The following is a 22,584-nucleotide window of genomic DNA, read 5'->3' as shown; positions in this document are numbered from 1 at the left end:
CCTGTTTTGCTGATTGATACCCAATGCTCCTGATGCTCCAATTGTCCGAATTTAATTTCAAAAGTAGAACTTGATACGATATCACAAGGGGGGCAGAGCGAGGGAATTTGATATTTGGCTAGGACCGCATTCTTTTCTTTGCAAAATTGATCAAGACAGATTAAATTCTCTAGCACCTGTCAGCTGTGAAACGAACAGCATATCTGATCAAAGATTCAGCTGCACTGGAATTTTTTAGGTTAACACTGCTTGAAAGAACAATCAATATTCGGCAAATGCAAAACCGTTCGGTCAGACTATTCAGCAGAGATCAAATAATTTTCAGATTGTTCCCACACATTTTCAAAAAGGTACGACGCACCAAACAGAACTTGAAGCAAGAAACGTTAGTGTGGCAACGTGTGTCTCGCAGGGCATTTTGCTTTGCTAATAGTATAGCCACAGTGTTTTGAAGTATGAAAAATTGAAAACAGTGCAAGTGGATAGAAGAAAAGATTGTCTTTCTTTTGAAAAAAAAAAAAACATTTCATTCACACTTTTTGCATTGTGCTCTTTGTTAGAAAAATGCAGTTTTGGGTAAATAAGTTGAAATTGACTTGATTCTATTGATGTCTGACAAGTGCGTGATGCAAGTTTTTCCTCTGAAATTTCACTACAAGAAATCACCAAGAATTTTTAATCTAAAATCCATTGTGACTGCCAGGTGAGAAATTAGTGACAAAGTGTGGGTGGGAAATAGATAAAGTGGCTGAAATGGTCTACACCGATGGCAGGCTGTGCCAATATATGCTACAGTCAAGACAGACAGGGGCTGAAATCTACCAATAAGAATCAACTTTTTTATTGATGACTACAACATTATATGGTATTACATACAAGTTATTACTTTTTCTAAAGATCTGGTGAAATTAACAGAAAATTTGTTTATCCAGAGTCCATTCCAAGACTGACCGTTTTCAGCCAAAGCGTTCCTGTTTAACATACAAAGCTGCTGAGCACTGTACCCACACAATATGGCTGAACTCATCTAATGGTTAAAATGAAGTAAGCCTTTATTTATATTTTTTAATAGGAAAACTGAAGCTTAAAATAGGAAAACATTGCGGTTTAGAACTAAAAGGGAATTATAGATTTTTCCAAACGACTTGATTTATCACTAAAAGATTTTTTACGAAATAAATTCTGATGCGTAATAAACAGATAGGTTTTGACAAGCGAACTGATCCGCCGGTAATAACCTGAAAGGGTACGTGTCTTTGTGACGTGATCGTTATTATTTGTGAGCTGCTGAGATATTCATACTTGCACCGGCAAGTTGTCAAGGACAAATTATCGGGTGTATTCACCTTTTACTTTTCTGATTAAAAAAGGGAATTCTGCTATCAAGTTTAAGTAGAAGAAAATTAACGATACAATGAAATCAGCTTGCAAATAAAATAGAAATCTGTTAACAGACAAATGAATAATTTTGTGACGAAAACAAATTCTGTTTTAATTTGTATGGGGTGCTGGAGAACCAATGACAAACAACTTTGTAACAAGTTTTGGGTTGACATTTGATTGTATCGGGAGGAGCGCATATATGAAGAGCACGTCTGGAAAAATGACAAAGACGAATTCGTTATGTAAAATAGCAGCATCGCCAACCGCAGAGGGCTTATTCATTGTAGTAGTATGTTGTTATTCTTTTAATTTCAAAATAGTTTCAAATTCAATAACTCATCCTGAACAGATAAATCATTGTATATAAGAAAATGTCACCAGCTTTTTTAAATTTCAAATAAGTTTGTGGTTTTTCCCAACATTTGTTTCGTTGTACTACAAGACCAAAAACAGTTGTAGATGTTGTTTGTCGTTTTTCGTTGTTCTATGGGACCCCGTTCTTCTTTTGTCCCGTATTGGATCTATTAATCAATTCCAAGGAGCAGCCTTTACAAAATTGTTCTCGACAAATCAACTGTATGCCGAACCTGTTTTAACTCCCGAATCTGGGTTTTAAAAAAACTTTTAGCGGCCTTCTAAGCTGCTACCAAACAAGGGTTCTTATGCGCGGTGACTTAAAAATATTTTCGCCACAGGTTTCAACTTGATGTCAGCTCTTAAAGTGACAAGTACAGATTAACCTTAACACCATAAGGTATGTAGTTATAGCTAGCATCCCCACAAAAACATTAAACAAGTTCAGCCAACAAGTGAATCACGAAACTGAATGCCACAATTGAATCTAGAAACCCATCACCGAACTGCAAACACATAACACTGTTTTCCATCTGCCGATTGAGGCAGTGAATATTTACCCAGCTACTTTGCTTTTAATAGTTGGGAGCTGATTAGGGTGTGTTCCCAATGTTATTTGTTACTTTACAATTAGTTTCTTGTTTTTCCTGCAGCTACTGGAGTCGACAAACTGAATGTGTCACATCCGGGCTTCTCAGCCAATCCGCAGCAGATCCATCCAATCTGATTTGGAGTCATCGGACAAGGCCGTATCACATAGTCACCGCCCATCAGTTTGAAATGGAGATTTTACCTGAGTTGTCGAGCGAACACGCAAAGTATTTTGGGCCAAACTGTGGAAGCTTAATGGATAAGATTACATGCAAATTTCATCACGCGAAGGTAATTAAATTATACTCAAAAAGCGCTGAATTTGAATGTGATCCCAGATGTAAGATTTCTCCCACTGCTCTGGTTCAGACCTTTTCGTCCATTTGGGGTTAAACTATTACTGGGTGTGGTTCACGAATTGCATTTTTAATTTGTTGGGCGATCCCTGTGTGATGCAGAATACCAGTTTGCGCGTGACATTTCATTTCGAAAATGGAATAAATTTTTAGATGATTCTTTTTTGTTTCTGTCGGTCAGTTCATTGAATTGAAGCCAATCGGCGAAATGAATCTCGGGATGGATTGCGAATATACATGGAACTTTCTTATCATTTCAGGTGCGTGATTCTCCAGAAAACCAACAAAACAGTAGGAGTGAACGGAGGATTTTATCCCATTTTTTCACAGCCAGAAACAGAAGGATATTGTCTTTTACGGTTCGAAATAATCACATAGATACACTGAAGTGAACGACTTTGACATTGAGGCCATCGCTTTTCATCCCGAAAATGACAGGAGGGCATCACAATATGAGAGGAGAGCTGTCGGGTCACATCATGCTCAACAACACCTCGGTGATTCTTATATTTTTCTTTTCTCTTCAAATAACGCCACGCAATTATTAAAAACAAAAACCGGTTCGATCCGTGTCAAACTATTCATCTTGCAAGCCCTTCTGGAGGAAATGTCACAGCTCCTCTTTGAGAATATATCTAGAGAAATAACAAAGACACCTTTGTGCTTGTTTTAAAAGAACACGGAGCGGTCAAATCCTGTCTGGACCACAGGTCATCGTTCCTTACGTGCTGGTTCTCACAGCTTCGTTTGCCAACGCTCAAAACTGGAGCGGTCAGTCGTTGGAATTTATTTTTGATTGGATAACCTTTTGTTTGTTTCCAGAGCACCTATCGGTCGTCGTGTGGCCATTGTCGTCACTTGGCATCAGTTTGCCAGCGGATTCCAGTCGCTTCAGTGCTGTCCAGGTTACTGGAATAACAATAAGTTAATTTAATAAGTGACTAAAAATGGATTCTTCTCGGATATCGGTTTCCGCTTTGGGTCGCGACGTGCTGGTTGGAGACCTTTACAACTACTACACCGATAACATCTTGAAAAGTAAATTGAATTATATTTTTCTTACCCTCGATTGGTTATTATTTCTCCGAAAAAACAGGTGGCATTTTAGTCCCGGGTGATGCCATACACATCGAGCACAAATTGATTCCGGAAACGGAACGCTACTTTTTCTTCAACCAGCCCGCCAAATTCAAATCTTCTTTACTTGGAATTAATTCACACTTGAAGGAGAGCATCGAGCAAGGGTCGGTGGACTTGAATCACCTTTGGTTCGCCGATTTCATGAGAGCCAATCCGTCAGAAGGCGATGAAAATGAAGCGACAGTCAGCGTCTTTTTCCGTGTCGTTCGGAGGACAGAGACTCTCGATCAACATTTCTTCAATTCTAAAATGTACGACTATCAGCTAGACAGCGGCGGATGGGCCACCCATTTGGTGGAGCAAGTCGTCTTCGGAGCGGAGCTGATTTGCACAATGAGCAGAACCGTCGATTGGCGACGAGAATCCAAGGAGAGCGCCGAAGAAAATATCTACCTGGTAGCCAAAGCTTATTTCGATCGAATTATCGGACCCAATGCCATCAACACCGAGCCGCCAGCTGAACTAGACAAAGTGTCTTGTCGAATTCTCAGCAGTCTGGAAGATATTCAACCGACAGAGATTCCGTTCCGACAAACCTGTGAGTTCCTGAGAGACGTTATTAATTTCAAAGAAGATAATCAACCCGCCAAATTATGGCGTCCCATTTACATCGTCCGCCGTCTCATCCCCAAACAGATTGAAACTCGAATTTTGCTGGACAGATTGACGGATAAGAGGCTGAAAGTCGAACGGAAGTGGCACTGGATCATGAAAGAGAGTCGAAGAATAGCCAAGCATCCGTTTCTCAATCGAGTCCCTCCGTTCGAAAGAGCCATTTGCCAATTCGTCGACTTGCTGGAACCCATCGAAAACGAGATAATGCAATTCAATGTCAATCTCATCGCCAAAAAGTGCATCCAGGAACAGGTTTCCAACGACATCAAAACAATTGCCGATGGCATGCTCCTGTCCGATATGGTGGAATGGCTGATCCTGCGACGGAGTGAGATTGACGCAATTTGTCTAATGTTGAAAGGCAACCAGATGGGCATGTTCGACATGGCGGAAATCGAGTCCCGACCTCTGTCCAATTGTGAAAAGCGCGCCAGAGTTTTCATTTTGAAAATCGACTACATTCCAGATCCGCTGATGGAGCGCATCCAAAATTTGATCGGAAATCTGGAACCGGTCTATCGACTCCCAGTTTTTCCGGCCATCTCTTCTGGGAAAGAACGCCTAGGAATAATTAGTAGGGCCTTTCATGGATTTTCTGAAGAGGCCCGTTGGTGCTCCAATGAGCAGTACAGCTACTATCAAATTGGTTTGGTTCCGGCTTCCTCGACGCCGCTGGAAGACGGAACGATCAAGACGATTTTGTATCCCGCCATTGAGGTGTCGCCAACTTGTTTGCCGGCCGCCCAGTCCAGCCCGATGGGATCGGAGAAAAACGGGCAAGATGACCATCACCAGCTGCTGTGTCTGCCCATCGCCAATATTCCGCAAAATTCCAATGTGCCGAAGAAAACTCTGACCGTTTCGAATCAAAGTGATAATCCCTACGAAAAAGTCGCTTATTTTCTGCTGAAAAGCATCTTGATGATTTCTCCAGAGACTTTTGATGATGACAATAACGTTTGAATCAAATTTGATTATGTCGAATGCATGCCCGGTTTGTACAATGATACGGTCAACCAAGTAAAACGGTGGCATACATGAATATGTACAATTTAAGTTTTTGTTTTCTGTATCTGAGTTTGAAAAGATCACAGTTATTTTAAAAATATACGATTAAATGCGAATGAACAATGCGTCACAATTTCATGAATAATTAATGTGAAACCAGTCGAGTAAAAAAAAAATGTTAATTAGTCAATGTCCTATCTGGTTAGTGGCTACGATTAGGGTAAATTGAATCAATATAAACCTAGTAGTTCTAGTCCTACTGCATCTAATTATCTAGAACGATCGCAATGGGACGAAAAGAGATTTTTTTTTAATGCTTGCTTTGCTGACCCAAACATGCCCAAGAATGCTAAGTACAAGGCGCTTTTTTTTTCTTCTATTTCTACATACTGGTTAACAGAAACACCAACGCCTAGTGGCCCAGGTATGTGTACAGGTATGTGTTCGTGTAGTTTCTCAAAAAAATTCTTTAAATTGGGCGCCCTCCACTCTGGACGCTAGATGGCGACTGAAATTACTTCATTAGATATTTATTATATACAATTTAGAATTATAACAGGCCAAACAGTTTTTCAGACAATAAATTTCTTATATAATATGATATAAAAGTTACGAAATACAAATTTGATTTAAATCGATTTTTAAAAACTGAGAAAATATGTGTTTAGGGATCCACTAATAAATGGCTATCACTGTCTTCATCTGCCTGCCATCTGGTGTTCGTTCACGTTTCCGGCTTTCTGCACGGTAAAAAATAATTTTTGCTTTTTCCCGATAAGTTTTTGTACAGATAAAACATCCGAAATTGGCCATAGAATTAGAAAAGTTTTGTGTTTACTCTAGTTTCACCTTTCCACAGTAATTTTGGTCGATTTTCGTGTCTTATTTTGTCCTACTCGACTTGCTCAAAATCTCTCAATCTGCTTCAGCTGATTGGCAAAAATACTAATTTTTCATTTTCTTACCATTTCCAGATCATATTTAATAGAATGGCATTGACTCGCTCAGCACTTCGACTTTTCTCCGGGCGATTCGCCCAGGCCTGCCAGGTTCGAGGTTATGCTGATGGCTCTTCAATGTCTCTAACCTTCGCAGCACCTTCCCATGTAAGACTCAATCAAACCAGAGTGAAATAATGCAGAATAACTAAAAATCCTGTTATTTTTAGGTTCTGTACAACAACATTTCTGTGAAACAAGTAGATGTTCCATCCTTTAGCGGTAGCTTTGGTATTCTGCCTGCCCACGTACCAACACTTGCAGTCCTGAAGCCTGGTGTTGTAACTGTCTTTGAAAACGACGGCAGTACCAAGAAATTCTTCGTCTCCAGTGGAACTGTCACCATCAACGAAGACTCCACAGGTATAAAATTGTAACCATATAATCCAGGAGTATCTATTTTTACAATATTTTCTGTTTCTAGTGCAACTACTGGCAGAGGAGGCCGTGCCCGTCGACACCCTCGACATCAGCGCCGCAAAGGAACTTTTAGCCCAATCCCAGAGTCAGTTGGCTTCAGCGTCTACTGATGTGGCTAAAGCCGAAGCTGAAATCAGCATCGAGGTGTCTGAAGCCTTGATCAAGGCTTGCGAATAAGTTTTTGGAGTGAAAAGAGAAACCCTTATAGTGTGAATAGCTTGTATCGATGGAATGGAAGTACACTCGAGAAAAAACTAGACATTTCATAATTTTATAATTTTTTTAGTCTTTAGTTTTGTTTCACAAGACAGAACAAATAACTTTAGATTTGGAATGTAGAGCCCAGCTTTTTCAACCTTTCTCTTAATGGGCTTGTTGCTTCTTCAATCTGCTTGCGATAGCCGCTATCAGTCCGGCACCTTTTCCACTGCCATCTTCTGCCAGCATCAGCTGGAATTTGTTAGCTGGTGCCATAGCAGCAATGTACTTCTCCATGAACGATTTAAGACGAGGGTGGTGCTTGAAGAGAGATCCATCGATGGCCACTGTAGTTTCCGGTCGGTCCATTCGCTCCAAAAGTGACGCCGTACCTTTAATTGTATTCAAAAAATTCTTTCAGTCTTCTCACAAACCCATATTCCAATGTAGTTAATTACAAATAGAAACGAGGATGGCTGCCCTGTCTGAAACGAGCCAACAGATGTACTTGACAATTTCAATATCCTCTTTATTGAAGGCTAATTTGAGCTCGTTGAGAGCGCCGGTGGTATTGACATCTACGCCATTCACGTTGTCCCTAAAGTCCAAATGTTTGTTTTATGTTTCCTTACAGTGAAAGAAAATGTGTGTGACTGAACTCTTCAATGAGTGAAACGAAACGTGTGGTGAATGCCCCATGTTGGAGGAGCTCTTCTGATGCTTTGCCTTGAAACAGGAGTTCCTCTTTTGTTAGACGAATCAATACACAGCGCACAATCTCACCAAGGTATTTGCCTCCAAAATGCTTTTCGAATCTGTAATCATTAATCGTAATAGTTCAATCAAGAAAATAGCTAACGGAATATTATTCTCACGTAAAGGACCCAACAAGCAGAGAGTTTCGGTCCACTTCTTTGTCATATTCTGTTTTGATAAAGTCCAGAACGCCATTGTCTCCGAAAGCGCCCCACTCGACATCAATGACGACCTATTAATTCATTTTAAAAAATTTAGAAAGTTTATCTTGGATATCTAAAAAGATGGAATTACTTCTTTGACGTCCTTGTGCTCTCCTTCCCACTTTTCAATTCGATCAGCTCGTTCGATGTAACACGCGTTACTTCCCGTACCGAGAATCAATCCAATTGCGCATTTCCTGTCGACGAAAGCTCCTTGAACAAGAGTTCCTTTAATTTTCGGAATGGATAAAGAGAAAAGAAACGGAGAATTTACAAGGCAAGTCGGAATTGGATCGAATTTTTGTAGTGCAAATAAAATTGTGCATTAGTGAAATTTGGCAACTATGTTAGGTGAAAATCCCGCCGAAAAACTTCACATCGTGATACAGTAGTTATGTTGACAATTTGACATATTCACATAGTAAATTAACATCTCCAACAAATCACAAGGTAACTTTCTCATTATTATAAAAGTATACTTGCCATTAGTATAGTGAACGTTTAAAGTAGCAGAAATAGTTAACTTTGATGATCAAACGTAAATCATTACCTGTTGTATCATTCAAAACGGCGATAACGTCTACGTCTGTGTCTCCTCGTCGATGAATAGCATCGTTAAGCATTTTGACAGCATCTTCACCCACAACACCCGAGCAATTGAATGATTTTGTCCATGAGACGAGGATGCCAACATCCAGTCCCTGTTGGGTCATTGGAAATGAGAATGTGAACCCAAGTGGAAGGTTCTGTCCCTTGAGTTGCCTGCCGTCCATGAAATTGTGAATGCATTCGGCCAAGAAATCAAAGAGTTTGACCCCTGGACCAAGACGAACATCCTCTGGCACCTGATAGTACTGAACTGCTTCGCTGACCACAGCTCCAGACTTGATTCTCAGCCAGATGACTCGGAAGTTGGTCCCTCCCAGATCCAGAGACAAATAATCTCCCTCCTCTGAAATTCAGATAAAGAAAATGTCCTATTCCCATTCATTACTGAAATCGATGGATGCATCAAACCTGAGCCATCACACAATTCAGGCAAGAAAGTGTTTTCCATTTGCAGCGAAGATGCCACAGGAGGGTTTTTGGCTAGGCCCAGCTCCATCTCAGACTCGAAAACATCCCTAATCTTCTTTTGTGTGTCTGCCGTGAGGTCGAGACCTCGCACCAACTCAAGAACCTGTTGGAAGGGGGGGGGGGAAGAAAGTCCTTTGTTATCAGGTTGTCAGTCAATCAAATTGATGTTTATCTATCCCCTAGCCCGTTAATATGATTACTTTAGGGACCAATCGAAAGACCGTTCACCCGTAAAATGAAGAAAATTAGCATTTTAATCGAAATAACAACCCGATTAACAGAATTAATTGAGTCAAGATTTTCATTGACAGATGCTTGTAAAATTTAATCTTACCTTTTGTAGTTTAACTGGATCGTCTAGGTGCAGTGCGGGAGTACTCATCTTTTCCCTTGTTTTATCTCTCAATAACTGGGCAGCAAACGCCGAATCAAACCGTTGCACGCGCGGATAGGAAATATATAAACAAGACACTTGGCAAACTGCGCAGACGGCGAACCCAACTGGTAACAATCAACTCACACGTGTGTCTCTATAGTGGCCTTGAGTCACGACTGATGTTCGTGTCCCGTATGTGTTGGCCTTTTTCCCCCCTCTCTAGCCGGCGGCTGGTTCACAAATCGATCTCTTATCTCATGAATCGATTCTTTCACGTTATATTCTTTTTCTATTCTCTTTCCAGATTGTGAACGCGACGTAGTGTGTAACCCAACAAGATTATGGAAGCTGTAGAGGATGAAGTCGAAAGTGGAAGTGAGGAAGAGGTCGATAGTGGAAGTGCGGAAGAAGTCGAAAGTGGAAGTGCAGAAGAAGAAGAAGAAGAGGAGGAGGATGAAGAAGAAGAAGCCGTAACAAATCCGGCGGTGGAGCAGCTTCAATCAGAAGTAAAAGAATTGCGTAGGCAGCTGGACGAGATCGAGCGCGAAAAGAAAACGGTAATGAAAAGGACACACGACCTGGAAGACCGTCAAGTGAAGAACTGGAAATTGATTCAGGAGGCGACCAAATTCTCCGGTTTGTTGTTGTTTTGTTTGTATTTAAGAGTAACACAAATTCCAAGTGGAAAATTTGTAATTCATTAATCATTATTTTGTTTTTGTTTTTCCCACGCAGGGGTGTCGGTGGATAAATTGAGCGATAATTCGTGCACGTTCTATTTCCATCCCATGTACAAGTCCGCGTATTATGACGCGTACGCCATGACGGTGAAATTTACCAAGAAAGGTATTTCGAGCGATTAAAATCTAATTTCATTTCTCGATTGGGGTTTCAAACTCTGTTTGGCGTGACGAGTTGCAGGTTATGAAATCGGCAAATGTTATCTACCGGAATCGATAGACGAGCTCGATTTGGATCACACGAAGCCTCTGGAGAAACTCGTTTGGGACATATCCAAGCTGGTCGATTGTTTCACCAATCGGCAGCAGCAAATCGTTGAGCTCGAGGCAAGTTTCCAGTCGAAATTGCATGCCAATATTAACATGTAATCAACTCTTTTCTGGCAGGAATTATTTGGAAAGAATTCCGATCGATCGGTCAATGCTAGTTGCGATACATTGAAAGTGATGGTTCAAGTCAAAGCCTCGGACGAGTCTGACAAAAATTTCAACGTTAGTATCTCGCTCAACTACAAGTCAGATGAAATCCTGCCGTACAATGTCGATTTGGAATTCGAAAGTAAGACAAACAAAGTTGTGCCTGTTGTAATCTAAACTTTAATGATTCATTCCGCATTGTCGAATGTGTCGACACAGAAACACAAGATTTTTCGGACGAGACCATGGCCGATTTCGAACTTCACTGCAATCCGTTTTTCAAACTTCCGCTGCTCAAGGCCTTCCAAGCAGCTTTTTAAATTCAAAAGTAAAATTGCCTTAATTTTTATTTTAACTGAATGAAATAATCCGTTTTTGCTTTTTTAAATTTCGAATGTCAAGTTGTCGTGTTGTTTAATAGATGTCGCTGGAAGAGAGCGACGGAATTTTCGCTTCGTGTCGTGTGTCGACTTTTCACTTTGATAGCGCGCGCCGAGGATGCGCAGAATCGACGACGCCGGCGACGTCTTGAGAGAGAGAGAGTGATCCCTCCCCCTTTCTCCTTTTTCCCCTCTGTCTCTTTTGCCCACCCCACCCCCCTCTCCCGCACCTCTTCAACCGTGAAAGGCACACAGAAATGAACAGGTTTACAGCGTCGGCGGGTAGTTGCGCAGAGTTGCCGACGGGTCAACACGTCCACGTAGCCCGTCAACTCTCTCGTCGCATTTCTCATCCCATCCTCTTATTTTTTTTATTATTATTATTATTTTCTCTTATCTTTGCACATGTTGTCAGTTTTCGTGACGCGATAACTGTAAAATATTAAAAAAACAAACAACAAAAAAGGACAAATTTAAAATTTTGGGTCTGCGTGGATTTCAGTTCCGTTTCGAGTGTTCCGGCGTCCAGTCCTAGAAGAACGGTGTGTGTATTTCGTGTAGTGTGTGTGTGTGTGGTGTGTGTGTGTCCCATTCAGGTGGTGAAGTCAATCCGGCCCGGCCGAAAAAAAGAAAATGCACCTGCATTTCGAGGAGCCCAGCAGCCAACTGCGTTGCGATTCGGTCATCAATTCACTTTCGTGGATGGGACGTGTCCCTGACGAGCAGCCAGAGGTACCATTTTTCACGCAAACTTTTCTTAATTGGTTCCCCAGTTGATTTCGTTTCACACGAGAAGAACCGAAGGCGCGAGAAAAACAAAAAGAAAGAAGGCTCCCCCCTTTCCATCCGAAAAAAAAACTTTTGTTTCCTATTTCTTCTTTTTCGTTCGCCTTTTGTTTCACGCTCAAGTGGAAGAAGGAGAATAAGAAGAAAAAAGAAGAGAAAAGTAGGTTCTCTCCCTTCAACTGTGTTGGCGGGTTATGTGGAGGAGAGGAGGGCAAAGTTCCGATCAATACAACGGACCGCGCACACGAGCCCAGCACATACTACACACTCGGTGTGTGTATATAAATGGCTCTATACAAGGACGGTCGATTGAAAGATGGGGTGGACATTTGAGAAGGGGGGGGGGGATGGCCTAGGATTATTATTATAGAGGGGGAAAAAATGATGATGACTTTATCGTACATATAGAAAAATAACATGTGCAAAAGCTCGATCCTTATTTTGGTGTGTGGGGGGTTTCTTCTCGCCATTGCAGCTATTTTTTGACAGACATGTATAAATAGTGTTATTGATTTTCGTCATTAAGACGTTGATTGAACGTGTCTGGTTGAGCGTGACTGGATTGCATCCATAGCCAAGAAGAACTCCTCAATCAAGGGGGATATTGTGTTGGGTTTCTCTCTTGATGACGATGATGATCATTTGTGTGTGTGTGTTGACAATTCGATTCGAAATGGAAATATAAAAAAGGGACACGGATGGAAGCTCAACCGAACCAGCTACTATCAAGAGGGCTGGTTAGCGGCTGGTAACAACCGGAGCGTTGTCGGAGTCACGTTCACCAGCACGCTACCTCATCGCGTCAACAGCGGCCTCGGCTCGTTCAATCCGCCGACGGATAATGAAATATCCGGCAGTCTACCGCTTCCGCCGGCTCCTCCGCACCTTCCACTGCCTCCGCGCACGAATTACAACCTCCGTGGACATCGTGCCCAGGTATCATCTAATTGGATTTATTCGTTTTTCTTTTTTAAAAAATTGGATTGAATTCCGGAACTAGCCGGAAGGATCCGTAAAATTTGGTTAAACTTGAAATGTTTAACTCCGTTTTGAATTATGTAGATCAGTTTAGTGAGATGGAACGAGCCGTATCAGAAACTGGCCACGTGCGACGCATCCGGCATCATCTTCGTCTGGATCCGTTACGAGGGCAGATGGTCCATTGAGCTCATCAACGATCGGAACACTCCGGTAATTTCATCCGCCCATATCTCTGGGGCTCTTCTTCTCATTATTTATACTACAATGCTTATAATCTCTCCCGTTTCTCTCTTCTATTTTCGCTCGCCTATCCAATGACGATCATTAATTCACTATTCCGGCGTGAATACATTGATGTATGTAGGTGACCCACTTTTCCTGGTCTCACGACGGTCGCATGGCAGTCATCGCTTACCAGGTAAAGAAACACAACGCAAACAAACAAAAAAATACAGAAATAAAAAAGAGAAGCTCAAAACCAACACCCCAACCCGACCCGTAAAACCAATAAAGTTCATTGTCAATAAATAAAAGTCAACGATGGATGGCCGTCGTAGTATAAGAGAGTGAGGTCTTGGTCGCGACTACGACCCTTTTCTACTTCAATGTTGTTGTTGAGGACCTAACAAGGGCAGTAGATATATAGACCGGGCTCGGGTGATGGGTTGACAGAGAAGCTTTTTACGTAAGTATTGATCATGACGTCAAAGCCTCCTGGATACATGTATGGGGGTTGGGGAGAGAGATCGATAAGAGAGAGAGGGAGAAGGAAAGAGCCGCGTCGCAAATTGGATCACGGTCTCTTCTCGAACAAAAGCCCCCAGAGAGAGAGAGTTAGAGACTTTCTCTCTCTCTTCGTTCACTAATATCTTTTATGTGTACCAATCCTTCTTTTTTTGGTCGAGTTCCTTTTTTTTTCTTTTTCTTTCTCTCGTTGGCTCCTGAGCTCCTGAGTATTAATGGACGTCGTATGTTTCGGTTACCTCCCCGTATAACAGGACGGATTTGTTCTCGTTGGTTCGGTGGCTGGACAGCGCTATTGGTCGACGATCCTTAACCAGGAATCCATCATCACCACCGGGACTTGGACACCTGACGATCAACAGGTTTTTCTTTTTATTTTCTGATTTTTGTTTATTTTGGATTAAATTATCATCGTCGAATCCAACAGGTTTATCTGGGCACGTCGAGTGGATCAATCGTCGTTTTGGATGTGCACAATGGGGCCGTGATAGCCCAAATTCAAATGTCGGAGCCGTCGAGTTCCCTGTCGCCCGGCTCGGTATCGAGTAGTGGCAGCGCGTCAGCAGCAGCAGCCAATGGCATCCGCCAGCTGGCCTGGAATTGCCCTCGATTCAAAATGGAAGAACCGACGTCAACTGCAGCTACTACTTCAAACGGCACCGGCCGTCAGTCGGCAGGAGCTGACGGACATTTACTTTCGTCCTTATCCGGTGGCGGTACGTTATCTTTTTCTTCTTCTTTTTTGTTTCTTCCGCTTTGTTGATTTCTTGACGTTTGTTTGCGCACAGTCGAGGATCAACATCACGTCCTGGCCGTCCTGACTGCCGGTGGCCGTCTGAGTTTGATTAAAGGTTTCGACGACGTTCATCCCTGCTGCGCCCTGGACGACGATGATGAAGATGAAACTGGCGGACACTGCGGCAAAGATGATCCTTGCTGGAACAAGGAACCCCTCTCTGCTCCCATGATGGAATGGAATAACGACGGCGAATTACTCTGCCTCGGCGGTCACCATCACGTCCAAAGCTCATCCACCGCTGCACTTCATCACTACGCCAACATCCTGCAGTTCTACAACAGCCGCGGAGTCCTACGATTCCGCATCGCCGTGCCCTACACGCAGGTTTCTATTAAATGACAATTCCGCCTTTTTTCCCCCGTTCCTCTTACCACCACCGAGGGTTTCGGTTACCACAACAAAACGAGTCCTTGTACTACACAAAGTATCGATCCTTTTGAACTGTTAATTTAGTAAACGACAAGGACGCCATAAAATATTTTTTCCAGGAAAATTTCCAGGGAGAGAAGATATTTGAAACTGTCAAGTCTTTTTGTTAATTGCCATCATTAAATGTGACGTTTTTCTCTTATTAAAAAGTTTTTTTCTTCTTTTTTTGACTTTGATGGGCGAAACAAAAAAAGGCTCCAATTACAAGTTTCACCTGGGGACATAACGATCGTCGTCTCTTCGTAGCAACGGGATGCACCGTTCACGTGGCTTGGGTTTCACCCAGGCGGATTGCCTCACTCCAACATTTGGCCAGACTCAAATTGAGGCGGTGCCTAACCGGACCGGATCAGCTGGACGACGCCACTTTCGCCGATCGAGTGCCCAGACTCATCCGCAATCTGGTCGTTTCCCTCTTCTCCAGCACCGTCCACGTAACAATTCGAATTTGTTTTGTTTTTGTTTGAAATGTTGTGGTTTTGTCGTCAATTTATTCATCGTCGTGTTGTCTTTTTCAAGTGTCACGTTCCCGAGGAGCATCGCATCCGGGATTATGTCTGCAGACCGCCGCCGGGCAACACACGTCTCTACTGCACCATGATACGACGCGACGACGACGACTCTCCCGCTGCCGGCTGTCACGGAGCGGACGGCGTGATCGATCCGATCGATCCAGCCGCAGCGGCGGCTTCTGCAGCGGGTGGTAGCGGCGGTGGCGGAGTGGGTTTCACGCTCTATCTCGAATTCCTCGGCGGACTCATTCCTCTTCTCAAGGTTTCAACACTTTCCCCCTTTCCTATTTGGCTATTTGTCGCCGCAATTTCATTTGCGCATTATTTACGACCGGCTGTTACTCCATCCCCTTTTTTTCTTCAGGGTAAACCAACGTCGAGGATAAGGCCGGAATTTGTCATTTATGACCCGCGAAAAATCGCCAACAACGAGACCAACAAAGTCCAGCCGTTGCTGAACAAGAATTCGGAACATTTCTTGGCTCCGCCGCAACCATCCGGCAGCAAATTCCAGCAGCTACTTAGTCCGGTATTGTTCCTTTTTTCTCTTTTTTTGTTTGTTTCTGGGCTAATAGACGTCGCCGCAAATATTCTGACTATTCTTCCGTAAATTTTTCCAGGGTCTCAGACGTAAATTCCGGCGACATCGTCCCGATGACGATTCAGATTCCGAAACGGACGATAGTTGCGTATCGACTCCGAGACTCCACCGCAAGTTTGGAGGGAAGAAACAACTCAATAATCAGTCGGTCAATCTTCCGAGTTCCGGGGATGTCAGTGAATCTAAAACAAATAGCCAAGAGGTTTGAAACAATTCAGAATTTCAATTAAAAATTGATGGATGTTAAAATGTTGGCATTTTTGTTTGAAATTTGGGCAGCAATCGACGCTGGCCGAAGTGGCGTCCAACATTTGGGGAACTCGATTCAAAATCACCGGAATGGCTCCTTCTCTTCCGTCGCATCTCGGTCAGATTACGTACAAGACGTCGCTGTTGCACCTCCAGCCGCGTCAAATGACCCTGGGCGTGGTGGATTTACGCGATTCTTCACCTGGACCTGAAGTCGACGAAGAACCTGGGCCATCGCCCGTGTTTATCTGCCCGTCGGATGATGAAGAACACGCGAAGGCCAACAGGGAACCGCCGAATCGTCAGCATCCGCCCATCGTTCCACTGACGACACCCAATTTGCGGTTGAGAAGGAAGGCCGGAAGGGGCCGGATGGAACCACCGCCGTCACCGACTCACCATCGCCGACCCGTCCAGCAACAACAGCAGCACCAGTCGACGCCGGATGAATTGCTGCGGATCGAATGGAATAACCAATCAGAGTCGAGAATCGTTTTGTCAACACCAGCCGTCCGGTGGCGCAGTCAAAGCGCTGGGCATCTTGCGTCAACAGTCAACAGCAGTGGCAACAATCGCCTATCCGGCAGACGACGGAAGAGTCGTTCACTGGATTCTAGTCCCGTCCTTGGTAGTAACCGGAGCGGCGGCCCCGGATTATCTGGAGTGCGCAGTTCGTGGGCCGTTCAGATTACCCAGCCGCCAATTACTAAAGGAATGACGGCGGACAAGAAAACGAATACCAGTTCGTTCCGCTCTCGAGTCGGCAGCCAAGTTTTGCAGGTCCAGCACGTTTCGGATAGCGAAACCAATAACAAAGTGAATAAGGAAAAGCGGTTCGCTCTAGCCCGTCTTAGTCCACTGTTTGGTCGCAAGTGTCCATCGTCGGCTGGGAAATCGACAGCTGGCCGATCCGAACCCAATACTCCTAATCCTAGTCCATCCATAGGCCGCCGCCGGAATAATTCATCGGCTACCGCCAAAAGTGAACGACGCCATCAATCTCCCATCCGGTAAACTTGTGCCCATCAATAATTCAAAAAGTTTAAATTTTTATGTTCCAAAAATCGATCGACCAAAGGTCAATCTATAATTGATTTATCGATCCTGAATTTCTTGTAGGCAATTGCTCAATTCTCCGTTGCTCGCCAGACGCCTGGGCAAAAATCGATTCGCTACTCCGGCCGCTTCTGCAATGACGATGGATAGCTCAGACGATGATATCGACGACCCTCAGGCTACAACAGTACACAATTTCCACGATCTCGAAAGTTTTCAAAAAGCCCAGCTGCTCAATAAGGTATTTCCAATTTGTTTTTGAAACTTTCTTATTTGATCGTATAACTTTTTTCCCATTTTTCAGCTGCGACAGACTTGGATAGCCGAAAAGAATGCGGCAACAGCCAACAAAGTTGAAGAACGCGAGCCGCCGGCCCAGACGAAACGAAGGTGCGAATTTGTTCTGAATAATAAAGCCCCGCTGTGGAACGAACACAGTCAGGTTTATCAGCTGGATTTTGGCGGAAGAGTGACCCAAGAGTCGGCGAAGAATTTTCAAATTGAATTCAAGGGAAAACAGGTACAGTACTGGAAGATACTGAAGAGTGTTTGACGATCGCCAGTTTTATTAACGAGATGCATTCGTTTGACCAGGTTATGCAGTTTGGAAGAATCGACGGAAATGCCTACACCTTAGATTTCCAGTATCCGTTCTCGGCTGTCCAGGCATTTGCTGTCGCATTGGCCAATGTGACTCAACGACTGAAATAATTCATTTAAAGAAAAATTGTTTTTCAAACACACTAATAAAGTCCAGACATGATCAACATTCCTCTTGTGATATTATTCGTAATTGGTGAGAATTGATTTCACTTGTCATTTCCCTTGTTTATTATTAAAATATTTCCAATACACGTTCAATGGGAATTGATTTGGCGTTCAATTAATGTTTCTCTTTTTATTTTTCAAAATTAGGGTGTTCCATGAAGTTAAGTTCTGCTAGTAGAAATTGTTTTTTCCTTGTTGTTTTCTTTGATAATTTAATCAAAAGTAAAAGAAAAGGAATTCAAGTCCGGTTTTAGTGACGTTGATATTTTTGGACTGAACTTCAGGGTCTGAATGACAGATATCTTGTTTGTAAAGCCGTTTATCTATATCAGGGAGGAGTCCTCCCTGATCTATATTGTCCACAGTGATTGAAATTTCCCCCCTTTGTTTCCACGTAAGTCGTTGGATGCCGACCGCTAGATGGTGTGATGACTCGTTGTGTCCGTCGTCAAGCGCAACCTCTGCCCTCTGGTGAACGCGTTGCAATCGCTCCACCTCCAGTGTTTCCTCTGTTAACTTAACTGTTAAGTGCTTAATTTATGCACGTAAATTGTAAGAACACAAAATTATTGCTACAATGTTGACTACTGTACAACGTGAGATAATAGAAGCTAATCCTATAAATTACCCTTTTGGTAATACTCGAAGTCGAAATGTGTTGCAAGACTTCAACTATGAAGTAGGGGGTCTTAACCCATGCAGTTCATCTTTGAAGGTAACCCACAGCAGAGTAATCTGTTTGATTGATAACTAATTTCTGAATTGCACCATTTGCATTTAGGTTCTTTTTCTGGGTAGTGGTGATGTGAGAAACATACTTCATGTTTCAAGAAACAAAATTTGCAATGGCATGCAAATCCATGCAAATGACCGCAATCCATCAGTTGTAGCACGCAACATCACTATTTTGAAAATAATATCAGCATCTGATTTCAACCCCGAAGATGACGAAAACATAGCTTTCCTTTGGGATGTTTGGTACAATCTTGAATGGCCAGAAGTCACCCGTAAGAGATTTCTAGGAGTTTTGAAGGACCTGTTGAATGATTTGTTCCCTGAAAATATCTCAGTCCCCAAAACTAGTCAGTCTGAAATGTTGAAGAAAGTGTGGAGTTCTTGGCTTTCTGTTTTGTCGAAAACTGAATCTGAAGCTAGTGTTTTAATGAAAAGAGTAGGCTCTGAAAGGTAAAATTTTTGTTCAAGTTTATAACTGGATTGATGTACTAATTACTTCCTTTTCTTTCCAGGAAACTGTTTATTTCTAAACTCTGGAGGCTTGAAAATGGAGAAGAATTGCAGCAAGTGAAAAACAGCGATTTATTTTCGACGGTCATTGATGTATTAGCTTCTAACCTGGAAAGTAGTATTGGGCTTGAAGGATTGAACGATTCGGCGAGGCAGAATATCCGAGAAGAAGCTAAGCGAAATTTTGATAAAGGATTCGGATTCCAAGACGAAAGTTCATTTTCGATTGTCATTGATGATCTAGCTTTTAACTTGGAAAGAAGTATTGGGCTTGAAGGATTGAACGATTCTGCGAGGCAGAAAATTCGTGAAGAAGCTAAGCAATATTTTGAAAAAGGTAGCTGTCGACTTGAAAACGATATCAAGATCGTTTGTCTTAATCCAACATTGCTTGACCACGCAACACTCCGCTGGACACTCAGTTATTCACTGTGCCCTTTTGAGGGATACTTGCCGCTAGTTAAAGAAGAACTGGACACTTCAATCAAAAGCAAGATGATGATACGTTCCTGCCAGAAAATACTCAGAAACCTTCTTTCTTTCTATCGAAAACGCCTCAACGACGGAAAAACCTTTGAATTGTTCTTCTATTTGGAGGATGCCTTGGAGTTCTGCTATTCCGAAAACGTCAACAAGTTCGACGTCATTGACTGCTCCAACATTGCAGATCATGTCGGATTAGCGAATTTGATCCTCGCATGCAGCGGAAAGTTGTCAGATCACCCATCAGCAATGTTGTTCACCGAAACTATAAGATGGTTCGATTTTAAATCTGTCAAGTTGTACCTCGAGAAAGCCCTCTGTTGCCCGTTGAGCATGATCCCAACTATTTATGGATTACGTCTCAAAAGCCGCATCGAACTAGGATTGCCTGAATTTGTTGACTTGCGACGCTTGATGACGCCCCCTGTTGAGGTTTGCTGGCAACGAGCTCCTCCCTTTCGTAACGTTGTCATGTCACCATCTTCTGTACTGGACGAATTCCTGGATCAGTTAGCGAACGTTTGCTTTGATGCAAAATTTCCTTTACGAATCACTGGTGTCCCTCCCGGAGCCGGATGTGGCATGTTGCTGTATACCCCGCAAACGTTCAGCTACGTAGTGAACTCGATGATTCAACGGCTTGGAGGAGACCACTGGCTGAAGAAAGATGTCAGGCCGGCCGAGATGAATCCCAATTTTCAACTCGCTAGACGAACACTTGAAGCTTGGAAAAATGGCCAGAAGATTCTTAAGTTATCCGCAAACATTCCTACTGCGTCATGTGACAAGATGGCTTCTCTATCAGGAATTCCAAGCATTCGATTGATACTCCTTCCGAAAGCGAAGCAAGGGAACTGTTACGACTTTTCTGGACCAGGTGTCCATTTCATCGACAACTTTGAAGTGAAACTGGAAAAGTCCTCAACCGGATTCCAAGAAGTGTCAATTTCTTTTCTCCTGATTCCTAATCACGGGCTCGAAAAAACTCATCGTGCTATCATCGTGGATATACCGAATGGTTCAGAAGTTGTCGTCTTTGAGTCGTTTGAATCTGTTCAGGTCGAGAACTGGAGTTTTCCGTACCCGTTTAAACCTGCGAAAACCGAACTTGAGGTTCCAGCTCCTGAAGAATTTAGCATGAAGGTCGACAGTTGCGTCGAGTCCGAAGATCAGTTCCATCTAAAAATCAATGTTACTTCATCCAAAAGTGTCTCAGGTGGGTTTGTGAACGTTTTTTTGTGTAATTGCTATGACTAATTTTCTTTTTTAGACTTAAAGGTAACAACGCATCATAAGGCGCCTTGTGAATCCTGTCACGAGATTACTTTGTCACTGAAGCAGCCTGAGAATTTCAAGTCGTTGTCGCTGTCATTTCCGTATCCGATTCTTGTCGATGACATCCGCGCTACCCTCCATCGCAAAGGCTGTCATGTTGATTTAGTGCTAAAGAAAGCATTGTGGGAACCATGGCCATGTGAGTACCGACCTGCTCACAATTTGCACAGCGTCTTAGATCCAGATCAACTAAAACCTTGGAAAGAAGAAAAATCATCGAATCGCAATTTAAATTCCTTGGGAAATCACATTAGAAGCCAATTCAATTTTAATCATCTGGAAAATATTTCGATGATGGGAAAATCTCCTTTGGATGTTGTTCGTTACGTTATGCAAATTCTGTTTTTGGATCCCTCTCGTCCTCGTTATGTCACCATCAAACGGGAGAATGCACCAACACCCGACTGGTTCTTTCTAGTCCATCGTCCTGTTTCAACAACTCCGACGGGCAGTCCAGTCCTTTTGCTTTCTGCTTTTGATTGCCGATTGTTTGAAAAACTTGCTGCAGACGGCAAATGGACCGAGAAAAAGAATGCCGAGATTATAAAGCGAGTTTCCCCCGGGAACGAGAAAGTATCAACCATTTCGATTAAAACGACTGAAGATTCGCAGCTTTTGAGATTCATCCTGCGGCTTAACAGACTCAAGATCACACCCAGCACTTGGCAGAAAAAAAACCTTGCGCTGGGAGAAGACAGTCCGTGGATGGCTACATTCGTCTCACCACTTTACACCGATAACCCACATTTTACTTTTGAATCTTCTGATGTTTCAAACAGATCCATGAATGACAACAATTGCTGCGCCGCTTGCAAGAAAGTTTCCCAAAGTCTGAAACGCTGCAGCCGTTGCCGAAGCACTGTTTATTGCTGCGTGGAATGCCAACGTCAACACTGGGCTCAGCATAAAATGGTTTGCAAGAAAGTTTAATTGGGTTCAACGGATGGACTGTTTACTGTTTTAAACGAGTTAACTGAATGTTAGGCTTTCACGTTTTGCCTGTTGAGTTCGTTTTCGACAAACCAAGAGTTTTTTTTTCATGTTTTTCAAATGTTTTCAAGCTTATACAACCAAGATCATTTTTGTGTCCGTTTTCGTGTGCGGAGAGGAAAAGGAAATTAAACAGTTAAAATTGATTCTAAAGAAAGGTTCCTTTGTTGTTCCCGCTGCTGCTTGTTAACAAATTGTGTTTGATATCTGAATGTGTTAATTGACAAGATTGTGTTCAGTTGACACCGATTGACACGACTAGTTCTATTCTGGAAGCAACCGCAACCCAACTCATTTTTCAAAGTAAGATATTACAGTAAATGTGCTTTCCAAAATTCATGTACAATCACACCCAAGTCTAATGTGTTTTCTTAAGTATTATGTTTAACAAATTTTTAAATGTTTCTAGTGGCGTTTATTGTCGAGCGATGTGAAAGTCTGGGAAAAAATCTTCGGGAATAGTGGCCTACAGAACCCGATTGACACCGCGAGCGTTATGGGAATGCAGATCGCAAATGTATTTTATTTATTTTTAAATTATTTCAATGATCATCAAAATGCATCTGTCATATCTCATAATTGGTATTGTAGAAA

The 22,584-nt window shown here is 42.7% G+C and overlaps 6 protein-coding genes across 11 annotated transcripts; 5 read left to right on the top strand and 1 right to left on the bottom strand.

The window, feature by feature from the left end:
* Positions 1 to 440: 440 nt before the first annotated feature.
* Positions 441 to 5,567, top strand: LOC124208676. 4 transcript variants are annotated; one of them, XM_046606525.1, is made up of 7 exons: positions 508 to 865; positions 933 to 1,044; positions 2,391 to 2,619; positions 2,945 to 3,043; positions 3,123 to 3,181; positions 3,507 to 3,722; positions 3,781 to 5,557. In XM_046606525.1, exons 6-7 carry the CDS (start codon positions 3,632 to 3,634, stop codon positions 5,400 to 5,402), a joined length of 1,713 nt encoding a protein of 570 aa, XP_046462481.1. In that variant the 5' UTR covers positions 508 to 865; positions 933 to 1,044; positions 2,391 to 2,619; positions 2,945 to 3,043; positions 3,123 to 3,181; positions 3,507 to 3,631; the 3' UTR covers positions 5,403 to 5,557. The 4 variants fall into 4 exon arrangements, with proteins under 4 accessions (XP_046462484.1, XP_046462481.1, XP_046462483.1 ...); XM_046606528.1 differs by having other exon boundaries at positions 441 to 865; positions 2,945 to 3,181; positions 3,781 to 5,567; XM_046606527.1 differs by having other exon boundaries at positions 3,123 to 3,722.
* Positions 5,568 to 6,087: 520 nt separating this feature from the next.
* Positions 6,088 to 7,124, top strand: LOC124208675 (ATP synthase subunit delta, mitochondrial-like). 2 transcript variants are annotated; one of them, XM_046606522.1, is made up of 4 exons: positions 6,088 to 6,194; positions 6,422 to 6,553; positions 6,616 to 6,808; positions 6,870 to 7,124. In XM_046606522.1, exons 2-4 carry the CDS (start codon positions 6,437 to 6,439, stop codon positions 7,040 to 7,042), a joined length of 483 nt encoding a protein of 160 aa, XP_046462478.1. In that variant the 5' UTR covers positions 6,088 to 6,194; positions 6,422 to 6,436; the 3' UTR covers positions 7,043 to 7,124. The 2 variants fall into 2 exon arrangements, with proteins under 2 accessions (XP_046462478.1, XP_046462480.1); XM_046606524.1 differs by having other exon boundaries at positions 6,188 to 6,305.
* Positions 7,121 to 9,569, bottom strand: LOC124208673 (hexokinase-2-like). The gene is made up of 8 exons (XM_046606519.1): positions 9,434 to 9,569; positions 9,040 to 9,202; positions 8,573 to 8,974; positions 8,114 to 8,250; positions 7,939 to 8,051; positions 7,723 to 7,878; positions 7,522 to 7,661; positions 7,121 to 7,455 (listed from the first exon to the last, which is right to left on the bottom strand). The coding sequence occupies exons 1-8, from the start codon at positions 9,479 to 9,481 to the stop codon at positions 7,229 to 7,231; spliced, it is 1,386 nt and encodes a 461-aa protein (XP_046462475.1). The 5' UTR covers positions 9,482 to 9,569; the 3' UTR covers positions 7,121 to 7,228.
* On the top strand, positions 9,461 to 11,082 carry LOC124208674. Of its 2 annotated transcripts, none has more exons than XM_046606521.1 (7): positions 9,461 to 9,603; positions 9,780 to 10,111; positions 10,211 to 10,321; positions 10,397 to 10,542; positions 10,603 to 10,774; positions 10,852 to 10,960; positions 11,054 to 11,082. In XM_046606521.1, exons 2-6 carry the CDS (start codon positions 9,817 to 9,819, stop codon positions 10,950 to 10,952), a joined length of 825 nt encoding a protein of 274 aa, XP_046462477.1. In that variant the 5' UTR covers positions 9,461 to 9,603; positions 9,780 to 9,816; the 3' UTR covers positions 10,953 to 10,960; positions 11,054 to 11,082. The 2 variants fall into 2 exon arrangements, with proteins under 2 accessions (XP_046462477.1, XP_046462476.1); XM_046606520.1 differs by having other exon boundaries at positions 11,035 to 11,082.
* Position 11,083: 1 nt separating this feature from the next.
* On the top strand, positions 11,084 to 18,052 carry LOC124208671 (tubby-related protein 4-like). Its single transcript, XM_046606518.1, has 15 exons — positions 11,084 to 11,744; positions 12,489 to 12,734; positions 12,861 to 12,989; positions 13,144 to 13,197; positions 13,778 to 13,885; positions 13,951 to 14,239; positions 14,312 to 14,646; positions 14,946 to 15,185; positions 15,271 to 15,525; positions 15,628 to 15,792; positions 15,884 to 16,066; positions 16,144 to 17,123; positions 17,233 to 17,410; positions 17,474 to 17,689; positions 17,764 to 18,052. Exons 1-15 carry the CDS (start codon positions 11,646 to 11,648, stop codon positions 17,878 to 17,880), a joined length of 3,594 nt encoding a protein of 1,197 aa, XP_046462474.1. The 5' UTR covers positions 11,084 to 11,645; the 3' UTR covers positions 17,881 to 18,052.
* A 332-nt stretch (positions 18,053 to 18,384) lies between these two features.
* On the top strand, positions 18,385 to 22,136 carry LOC124208632. Its single transcript, XM_046606475.1, has 4 exons — positions 18,385 to 18,652; positions 18,719 to 19,122; positions 19,185 to 20,881; positions 20,936 to 22,136. The coding sequence occupies exons 1-4, from the start codon at positions 18,515 to 18,517 to the stop codon at positions 21,928 to 21,930; spliced, it is 3,234 nt and encodes a 1,077-aa protein (XP_046462431.1). The 5' UTR covers positions 18,385 to 18,514; the 3' UTR covers positions 21,931 to 22,136.
* Positions 22,137 to 22,584: the final 448 nt, after the last annotated feature.

This window comes from Daphnia pulex, chromosome 12 (genome assembly GCF_021134715.1).
Source record: "Daphnia pulex isolate KAP4 chromosome 12, ASM2113471v1".
In the NCBI taxonomy this organism is placed as follows: Eukaryota; Metazoa; Arthropoda; class Branchiopoda; order Diplostraca; family Daphniidae; genus Daphnia; species Daphnia pulex.
The sequence above is the reverse complement of the archived record's forward strand: the minus strand, read 5'-3'. Positions and strand labels throughout refer to the sequence as shown.